General features: G+C 42.1%; 1 protein-coding gene across 2 annotated transcripts; it reads right to left on the bottom strand.

Moving 5' to 3' along the window:
- Nucleotides 1-9,777, bottom strand: LOC139579378 (CD209 antigen-like protein E). 2 transcript variants are annotated; one of them, XM_071407955.1, is made up of 6 exons: nucleotides 9,455-9,776; nucleotides 8,340-8,435; nucleotides 7,746-7,880; nucleotides 6,929-7,125; nucleotides 4,758-4,870; nucleotides 1-1,780 (listed from the first exon to the last, which is right to left on the bottom strand). In XM_071407955.1, exons 1-6 carry the CDS (start codon nucleotides 9,555-9,557, stop codon nucleotides 1,642-1,644), a joined length of 783 nt encoding a protein of 260 aa, XP_071264056.1. In that variant the 5' UTR covers nucleotides 9,558-9,776; the 3' UTR covers nucleotides 1-1,641. The 2 variants fall into 2 exon arrangements, with proteins under 2 accessions (XP_071264056.1, XP_071264057.1); XM_071407956.1 differs by lacking the exon at nucleotides 7,746-7,880 and having other exon boundaries at nucleotides 9,455-9,777.
- Between the last annotated feature and the right edge of the window lie 350 nt (nucleotides 9,778-10,127).

The raw sequence follows: 10,127 nt of genomic DNA, 5'->3' as shown, positions 1-10,127 counted from the left end.
CTCATTCAAGGGATTTTCTTTATTTTTTACTATTTTCTACATTGTGAATAATAATGAAGACATGAAATAACACATGCAAAGAAAAAATCGAAATATATTTTATATTTGAGATTGTTCAAAGTAGACACCCTTTGCCTTGATGACAGAAGGCTAGCATCCCGGAGTCGCCTCTTCGCTGGTGACGTTGAGACTGGTGTTTTACAGGTACTATTTATTGAAGCTGCAGGTTGAGGACTTGTGAGGCATCTGTTTCTCAAACCAGACACTCTAATGTACTTGTCCTTTCGCACAGCTGTGCATCGGGGCCTCCCACTCCTCTTTCTATTCTGGTTAGAGCCAGTTAGCACTGTTCTGTGAAGGGAGCAGTACACAGCGTTAACTATTTATCGGATCATCAAGAACTTCAAGGAGAGCGGTTCAATTGTTGTGAAGAAGGCTTCAGGTCGCCCAAGAAAGTCCAGCAAGCGCCAGGACCGTCTCCTAAAGTTGATTCAGCTGTGGGATCGGGGCACCACCAGTACAGAGCTTGCTCAGGAATGGCAGCAGGCAGGTGTGAGTGCATCTGCACGCACAGTGAGGCAAAGACTTTTGTAGGATGGCCTTGTGTCAAGAAGGGCAGCAAAGAAGCCACTTCTCTCCAGGAAAAACATCAGGGACAGACTGATATTCTGCAAAAGGTACAGGGATTGGACTGCTGAGGACTGGGGTAAAGTCATTTCTCTGACGAATCCCCTTTCGAATAGTTTGGGTCATCCGGAAAAAAGCTTGTCCGGAGAAGACAAGGTGAGCCCTACCATCAAGCCTGTGTCATGCCAACAGTAAAGCATCCTGAGACCATTCATGTGTGGGGTTGCTTCTCAGCCAAGGGAGTGGGCGCACTCATAATTTTGCATAAGAACACAGCCATGAATAAAGAATGGTACCAACACATCCTCTGCAACTTCTCCCAACCATCCAGGAACAGTTTGGTGACGAACAATGCATTTTCAAGCATGATGGAGCACCTTGCCTTAAGGCAAAAGTGATAACAAAGTGGCTCGGGGAACAAAACATTGATATTTTGGGTCCATGGCCAGGAAACTCCCCAGACCTTAATCCCATTGAGAACTTGTCGTCAATCCTCAAGAGGCGGGTGGACAAACAACAAATTCTGACAAACTCCAAGCATTGATTATGCAAGAATGGGCTACCATCAGTTAGGATGTGGCCCAGAAGTTAATTGACAGCATGCCAGGGCGGATTGCAGAGGTCTTGAAAAAGAAGGGTCAACACTGCCAATATTGAGTTTTTGCATCAACTTCATGTAATTGTCAATAAATGCCTTTGACACTTATGAAATGCTTGTGATTATACTTCAGTATTCCATAGTAACATCTGACAAAAATATCTAAAGACACTGAAGGAGCTAACTGTGAAAATTAATATTTGTGTCATTCTCAAAACTTTTGGCCACGACTGTAGATATTCCATAAAAAATCTGCCGTTTCCAGCTACAGTAGTCATTTACAACATTAACAATGTCTACACTGTATTACTGGTAATTTTATTTCATTTTCATAGACAAAACATTTCATTTTCTTTCAAAAACAGGGACATTTCTATGTTACCCTAAACTTTTGAACGGTAGTGTAGCTATTTCTGTCATTTCTCACAGATCCAGTGCAGCATGCGGTTGCATGGTGCATCGTTCCAGTTGGCCAAAACGCTGTCCCGATGGTAGACCTCGACACAATCCTTGTTGTTGGTATCACCACGTTCCGGCTGACCACTCTTCCAGTACCTACAGACAACACACACACAGAGTCCACCATATTGGTTTTCTAATATTCAGATCTGGGTTGCGTTCCAATAATCTCTCCTTTCTCCTGAAGTGTGCGTTCATCCACTACTTCCCACAAATATAAAGGCATTGGGTTGGTGTAGGCATGTGAGCTAGAGGGAATTCCCATATACTGGCGATTTCCTTTCGAATCCATAAATGGAAGTGAACAAGTGCACACTTCTGGAGAAAATATAGAATATTGGAACACACTCCTTGGTTCTTTCTGAATTCACCTTCCCTCAACTCCTTGTGTCCTCTCTCCTCACCTCATTCTCAAAACGCATTGGGAGAGAATATCCAAGGTCCCTCCCCTCAAAGGTCTCCTCCAATGTGTTTTGAGAAGGAGTCAAGGACAGGCAGCGGCGAACCGTTATTCAGGGCAGGTGGGGCAGAAAAAATAAGGCTGTTTTGCATGTTATTTTAGCATTAATTAATGTCACATGTCAGTTTGCAAACAACGTAATAAAAATAAACATTGAGTTAATAACGATGCATGCAAACATGGTATCTTTTTTGTTTTCTTGAGTAAGACAGCTCCAAAATGCAGGTGTTTCAGCCTAGCTCAGTGCTTTGTGTGGGGGTGTTTCAGCCAGCGGAATATACAGAGCGTTGGGGTTGGTAGAGTTCTTTAGTTGCACCGTGCTTGGCTCAGTGTTCTGTTACTAATGGGGACACTACGTCACAGCAGAATCTACAGGGACAACTAGTCAGTTCAAGCCCCCTTGGGTGCTGCCATACATTTACATTAGAAGATCCCATCAAGAAGACTCAAGGCCATTTGCCACAGATGAAATTACATCAAATCACGTTATACATTGCATTCTGAAAGTATTCAGACCTCTTGACTTTTTCTACCTTTAGTTACGTTAAAGCATTATTCTGAAACTGATTAAATCGTTTTTTCCCCTCATCAATCTATAGAATTTACCGCATAATGATAAAGAAAGAAACAGCTTTTTAGAAATATTTCCAAATGTATAAAAAAAAAAAAACGGAAATATTACATTTACTTAAGTATTCAGACCCTTTATGAAGCAACAAGCTTGGCACATCTGTATTTGGGAAGTTTATCCCATTGTTCTCTGCAGATCTTCTCAAGCTCTGTCAGGTTGGATGGGGAGTGTCACTGCACAGCCATTTTCAGGTCTCTCCAGAGATGTTAGATCGGGTTAAAATCCGGGCTCTGGCTGGGCCACTCAAGGACATTCAGAGACTTGTTCCAAAGCCACTCCTACGTTATCTTGGCTGTGTCCTTAGGTTCGTTGTCCTTTTGGAAGGTGAACTTTAGCCCCATTCTGAGGTCCTAAGCGCTCTGGAGCAGGTTTTCATCAAGGATCTGTCTGTACTTTGCACTGTTCATCTTTCCCTCGATCCTGACTAGTCTCTCAGTCCGTGCCGCTGAAAAACATCCCCACGGCATGATGCTGCCACCACCATGCTTCACCATAGGGATGGTGCCAGGTTTCCTCCAGACATGACGCTTTGCATTCAATCTTGGTTTCATCAGAGAATCTTGTTTCTCATGGTCCGAGAGTCCTTTAGGTGCCTTTTGGCAAACTCCAAGTGGGCTGTCATGTTTCTTTTACTGAGGAGTGGCTTCCGTCTGGCCACTCTACCATAAAGGCCTGATTGGTGGAGTGCTGCAGAGATAGTTGTCCTTCTGGAAGGTTCTACCATCTCCACATAGGAACTCCAGAGCTCTGTGAGAGTGACCATCGGCTTATTGGTCACTTTCCCGACCAAGGCCCTTCTCCCCTTATTTCTCAGTTTGGCCAGGCGGCAGGCTCTAGGAAGTGTCTTGGTGGTTCCAAACTTCTTCCATTTAAGAATGATGGAGGCCAGAGTGTTCTTGGGGACCTTCAATGCTGCAGAAATAGTTTGCTACCCTTCCCTAGATCTGTGCCTCGACACAATCCTGTCTCAGAGCTCTATGGACAATTCCTTCCACCTCATGGCTTGGTTTTCGCTAAGACGTGCACTGTCAACTGTAGGACCTTATATAGACAGATGTGTGCCTTTCCAAATCACATCCAATAATTTGAATTTACCACAGGTGGTCTCCCATTAAGTTGTAGAAATATCTCAAGGATGATCAATGGAAACAGGATGCACCTGAGCTACATTTCGAGTTTCATAGCAAAGGGTCTGAATACTTATGTAAATAAGGTTTATTTGTAATACATTTGTTCTCACTTTGTCATGATGGGGTATTGTGTGCATATAGAAGAAGATTTTATTTCATTTGATCCATTTTAGAATAAGGCTGCAACGTAACAAAATGTGGAAAAAGTCAAGTGGTCTGAATACTTTACGAATACACTGTAGCTTTGATTGGACTGATCATGTTACTTTCAAAATCTTAGCTAGCAATCTAGACAAGCAGTCATCCTCATGAATCATGTCCACAATCTACCGGCAAATCCTTTTAAATCCTTGTCTTATGAACAGAAATTATAAATAAAATGTATCAGTGCTCATTGGCCATTGGACATAAACATTACACAACAAGTTGGAAATCGCAAATTGAACAATGAGTGGTTTGGAAGGAATCATTGGCTAACTGCAAACATTGCAAAGCAATCACTATTTTGCTTGCCCTGCCTGCTATTCGGTGGAGAGGGTGTGTGGTTTAAGGATTTAAAACATCTGTCTGAAATGTTTTCTTTTCCAAGCTTAAAAAGATAAACATTCACTCGCAACACCATGGGCCAGAAAATGGTAAATAAATTGGCCATGCTGTCCAGTGACGATTTTAGCATTTAAATCTTGGAGTGGCAAACTCCCCAAATGTTGTTTATGCATTCCACTGAGGACAGGACACACACTAGACACACGGGTGAACATGTCAGACACTGTCAGATACTGTGGTAGAAACATCATCCTAAATGCTATCCATATGTTAGAGCCGAATTATAAAAGTAGTAATTTCTCTTACGATGTGGTCAGTGGGGTGCCGTCCACCCATTTCCAGGCCCCCTCATTAACGGAGTCAGTCAGACCAATCCAGACCAGGAGATCTGCATCACCATCCAGCTGGTACAACAACTTCTGTTAGGGTTAGTTTAGTTTAGTTTAGTTTATTAATTCGACCATTTTAAAAAACAAGCACACAATAAACTTAAAAGCCATACATTAATAAAATCATCGAGGATAACACACAATAAAGTCTGGGACTTATTTCTATTGTGGTCCTCTTGAGACAAGATGGCTAGACAAGATCAAACACAGTACGGCAGTGAAATAATAAAACAAAAACATAAAAGAAGAACATCTATCTCATCATTCCAGTTACATCATAGGGGTTATTCATATGGGCACAGAGGACATCAAACATATTTTTACTTTATTTTTAAAGCTGTCCAGAGAGTACGTTGTTTTTATAGGCAGAGGCAACTCATTCCATTCTGAGGCTCCAGTATACAAGAAAGTACCTTTCCCAGCATTACTCCTGAACCTGTATAAACACACATCAGCAACACCTGATCTGGTGCTGTGATTGTGTGCATCCCTAACAAGAGGAAAGTAATCACTTAAATATCTGGGCGCAGGACCATAAATACTCCTGTAAACCAAACTTAGTCTAATCTGGGACACCCTAGCCTCAACAGGCAGCCAGTTTAGTTCCTGAAAGCAGCTCCTGCCTATGTGAGTACGTGGACTCACCTTCAATACTACCCTGATCAACTTATTCTGGGCTATCTCGAGCTTCCCCTTCATAAATTTAGATAAGCCTGCAAACCAGGAAGTACTAGCATAGTCAAAATGGCATTGAATGAGGGCAGTAGCTAGCACTTTCATGGAGTCCTTATCAAGCAGCTTGGACTTTCTAGCCAAAAACTTAGTCCTGGCATTAACCTTCCCTAGCACCTTATTGGCTATGCTCACACCTCCCAAGCTTCCATCAAGGATACATCCCAAGTAGCTAACAGAGGTTTTAGTAGTCAGCACAACCTACACAACCTACACAATTTAGGTCTGGATCCAAAAATAATTGCTTCAGTTTTCCCTAAGTGCAGAGATAGCTTGTTATCTCCAAGCCATTTGCTAATGTTAGTAAGCTCTGTGCTAAGTATGCTCTCCAACATAGTTTTACTTTTGTGAGACACCAGAAGTGTAGAGTCATCCGCATAAAGAAATTGACAGCAAGAACAAGCATCTTTCATATCATTAATATTAAATAAAAACAGCAGAGGCCCAAGCACGCTCCCCTGTGGAACGCCACAACTCATTGGTTTTGCCTGAGACAGTGAACCATTAACCTCTACTACTTGCTCCCTTCCTGATACATAGGACTTTACCCAGCCTAGAGGGATACTGCTTAACCCCAGTGCCTCCAGTTTGGAGATTAGGAGACAGTGGTTAACTGTATCAAAGGCCTTCTGTAGGTCAAGCAGTAACATTCCACACAGATTTACCTCATCAATCTCTTTCCTGATGAAGTCAGTCAAGAAAAGTAGACATGAATCAGTGGAGTATGTTTTTCTAAAACCCGACTGAAAATCATACATTAGATCCTGTTTGTTAACATATTCATACATTTGCTCATGTACAATTCTCTCCAGTGAGGTTGAATAAAAACATTCTCAACATCATGACTTGCTTTCTTCCTCTCTCTCTCTCTCTCTCTCTCTCTCTCTCTCTCTCTCTCTCTCTCTCTCTCTCTCTCTCTCTCTCTCTCTCTCTCTCTCTCTCTCTCTCTCTCTCTCTCTCTCTCTCTCTCTCTCTCTCTCTCTCTCTCTCTCTCTCTCTCTCTCTCTCTCTCTCTCTCTCTCACCTTTTCCTCTTCACTGTTTATGATCACCAGGTCTGCTCCTCTCTCCCACTCTCTCGCCCTCTCTCTCTGTCTCTCTCTCTCTCTCTCTCTCTCTCTCTCTCTCTCTCTCTCTCTCTCTCTCTCTCTCTCTCTCTCTCTCTCTCTCCTCTCTTGTCCCTCCTCTCTTGTCTCTCTCTTCTCGCTCTCTACCTCTCTTCTCTCATCTCATTCTTTCTTCTCTCTCCTCTCTCTCTCATCTTTCTCCCCTTTCTCCTCTCTCTCCTCCCCTCACTCTCCCCCCCCTCTCTCTCTCTCTCTCTCTCTCTCTCTCTCTCTCTCTCTCTCTCTCTCACCTTTTCCTCTTCACTGTTTATGATCACCAGGTCTGCTCCTCTCTCAAAACAGTCCAGTCTGCTCTCCTGCCAGGTTTTCATGTCAATAGAAAGGAAGTAACAGCTGGATCCCAACATCCTCCATCCTTTAGGACACCTCAACATAGACCACCTCGTTGGAACTGCCATGTATCTCCCTTCACCCTCTCTTCCAGTACCTACAGACAACACACACAGCGTCCACCATATTGTTTTTTAAATATTCAGGTCTGGGTTGCGTTCCAGTAAACTCTTCTTTCTCCTGAAATCTAAAAGCATTTGGTTGGTGTAGGCGCTAGAGGGAATTCCCATATACCTGTCATTTCTTTTTAAATCCAGGAAGGAAAGTGAACAAGTGCACACTTCCGGAGAAAGGATAAATTATTGTGACAGGTTTCCTTCACGTCAGGTTTTCCAGATTTTCCAACAACTGTTTAGCTCTGTCAGAGAAATACGTTATACTTTATGTAACAACATATTCTAACATTGTAATTAACTGCTAGTAAATCCATAACGAGGCTGCCCACAGGGGTTCAATTCCGATGCTATACCCTTCTCCCGAAGTGTATACTCATACACTCTCCCTCATGGATTTAAAGGAATATGGTGAAAACTCCTTCTAGCCGTGCTTACACCAATCCAATGCCTTTAAATGCATGACTGAAATGTGCACACTTCTGGAGAAAGTTAGAAAATCGGAACGCTGCCAGTGTCTGAGTGCACACTACAAGTGCACACTTCAGGAGAAGGAAGGGTAGAGAATGGGGACGCAGCCCAACTGACTGACTTGACAACTTACCACACCCAGAGAGCCTCTTCTGCAGCACCACCTTCTCATTGGTCAGAGCACTGACCCTGTCACTAAACCTGTCCCTTTCTTTAGTCAGGTTAGTGTAACGCTCCTGTAACTGGTCTCTCCCTTCGTTAGAGCCGGCTGAAAAACAAAAAAGTTCCTGCATGTTATGCGTCCCAAATGCCACCCTATTCCTTCTATAGTGCACTACCATGGACCAAAGCCCTATGTACCCTGGTCAAAAGTAGTGCCCTTTAAAGAGGATAGGGTGATATTTGGGAGATAACAGTTGTGGTGTTGTCGTTCTTTGTGTGTTTCTCAAACATATTGTCGAACTACTGGTCCCACAAGCTGTGTAATGTCTGTAAGTCTGAATTGTGTTCCTTGCTTTGTGAGAACAGAACTATAGAGTGATAATAAAATACATATCTGTCCTTTGGGCCCTGGTCAAAATGAATGAAACATGAAATAGGGTCCCAAATGGAACAGGTCCAAATGGCACTCTGTTTCCTATAGAGTGCATTACTTTAGACCAGAGGGCTAATAGTGTGTCATTTGGGACTCTGATATAGTGTAATGATTAGATAACAATACACTCACAGAAAGCCAGTCTCAGGGAGATGTTGAGAGTGACTTGTAGAACACACAGCACTCCTAAACACACAGCAGCCATCCTGTAGAGTCTTAGTCTTCCATCTGCAGAGAAACACACACACACACACACACACACACACACACACACACACACACACACACACACACACACACACACACACACACACACACACACACACACACACACACACACACACACACACACACACACACACACACACACACACACACACACACACACACACACACACACACACACACACACACACACAATCATCATTAATGATTAAGATTAAAACAGAACACATATCATCCCACGTCCCTAACTAATTCTGAGAACCAAACATTTCGAATGTGTCATTGGTTTTCCCCCGATGGAGAGTTGGCAAATACCGTTTGCTCAAGAGTGTGGTTTATCTCAAATCTGATTACCAGGAAGCTGCTGTATGAAGAAATTACACAATATAGCTGTAGCATCATTTAAAGAGTAGATCTGTGATTGCTAAATCAATTTTTTTAACATCAATATAAATGAATGATATTTACCTATTTGACTCTTGAAAAATGTAACTGAGAAATACCTCATGAGCTTAGTTTAACTGTCTAGCCCCATCAGAACCCAAATATAAACTTGTTTTACCATGGAATTATAAACTATGGAATTGTAAACAAACACTGTGTAGCCTCATGGTTCAAACTATCATTTTGATCATGAATGGTCACTCCTTGAAAACATACTGTAGCTCTGTATATGAATTTGAGAGTGGTTACATTTCTCCAGCCCCTCAGGCGGGGTGTCCACTGTGTTGTTGCTAAAGAATGTTATCATATATTAATCTTATTCAAATAGTTCCAAATAGTTCTAAAAACTGAAGTGAAAAAAGACATTGAATTGATACATTTTAGTGTTTGTGACCCCATCAGGTTTTGAACCTGAAGCTCCGTACCAACTGAACCACAGAAGACAGAACAATAAAAATGTACAAGTGTTTTTCTAGTGTGTGGTAATAGTGTGTGAATGCGTTCAGTTTGTATGTGCAGACCTGCCTGCCTCAGCTACTGTGTGAGAGACTAAGATACTTAGAATACTTAGTCCTTACCTGAGAGATGGGTTTCAGTCTTTATACTCCTCGTTGCTCTGTTCCGGTTTTCTTCAGTAACTTCATTTAATTCAATCACCTGTTTGTTGACGTAGCTGGCCATCTTAACTAACTGTACCGAATATCAATGATTACACCAATCAATCAATGAATCAACTAATTCAGTCTGTTTGACCTCTTATTGTAGTATCTATGATTCAAACTTACTTTTACTTACAGTATTGACTTACTGTGTGATTACATTTCTAACTGACTGAGCAGAAGTTGTTCTGATGTGTCTAAATCCTGTACTTCTCTGTTCTCTGTCTGTGGCCCAAAGCTGGTGACAGGATGTTTCAAGGCTCTATCCACCAATAAGAAGGCTGTAGGTGTTAGAATGTGTCAAGGCTCTATCCACCAATAAGAAGGCTGTAGGTGTTAGAATGTGTCAAGGCTCCATCCACCAATAAGAAGGAGACTATTGGGATGTGAGACAAATGGCACCATATTCTCTTTAAGTCCACTACATAGAGAATAGGATGCCATTTGGGATTCAGCCTTGTGGACCAGACAGTTGTGTGTAACTTCCTCTTCATCCCTTGTTCATTCTGTTCCCTGCTTTATTTTTAACTCTTATTCATGTTTTTTTGTCCTAATAATATAAGTGATCTGTCATAACAAACACAAGTTATTA

This window comes from Salvelinus alpinus, chromosome 6 (genome assembly GCF_045679555.1).
Source record: "Salvelinus alpinus chromosome 6, SLU_Salpinus.1, whole genome shotgun sequence".
Classification (NCBI taxonomy): Eukaryota; Metazoa; Chordata; class Actinopteri; order Salmoniformes; family Salmonidae; genus Salvelinus; species Salvelinus alpinus.
The sequence above is the reverse complement of the archived record's forward strand: the minus strand, read 5'-3'. Positions and strand labels throughout refer to the sequence as shown.

Excerpts from the sequence above, each read along its gene's own strand:
- LOC139579378 (XM_071407955.1), bottom strand. The coding sequence starts at position 9,557 with ATGGCCAGCTACGTCAACAAACAGGTGATTGAATTAAATGAAGTTACT. Across the intron at positions 7,126-7,745 it reads GAAGAGGCTCTCTGGGTGTG|GTACTGGAAGAGAGGGTGAA; the intron begins GTAAGTTGTCAA and ends TGTTGTCTGTAG. Across the intron at positions 1,781-4,757 it reads GGCACCCCACTGACCACATC|GTACTGGAAGAGTGGTCAGC; the intron begins GTAAGAGAAATT and ends TGTTGTCTGTAG.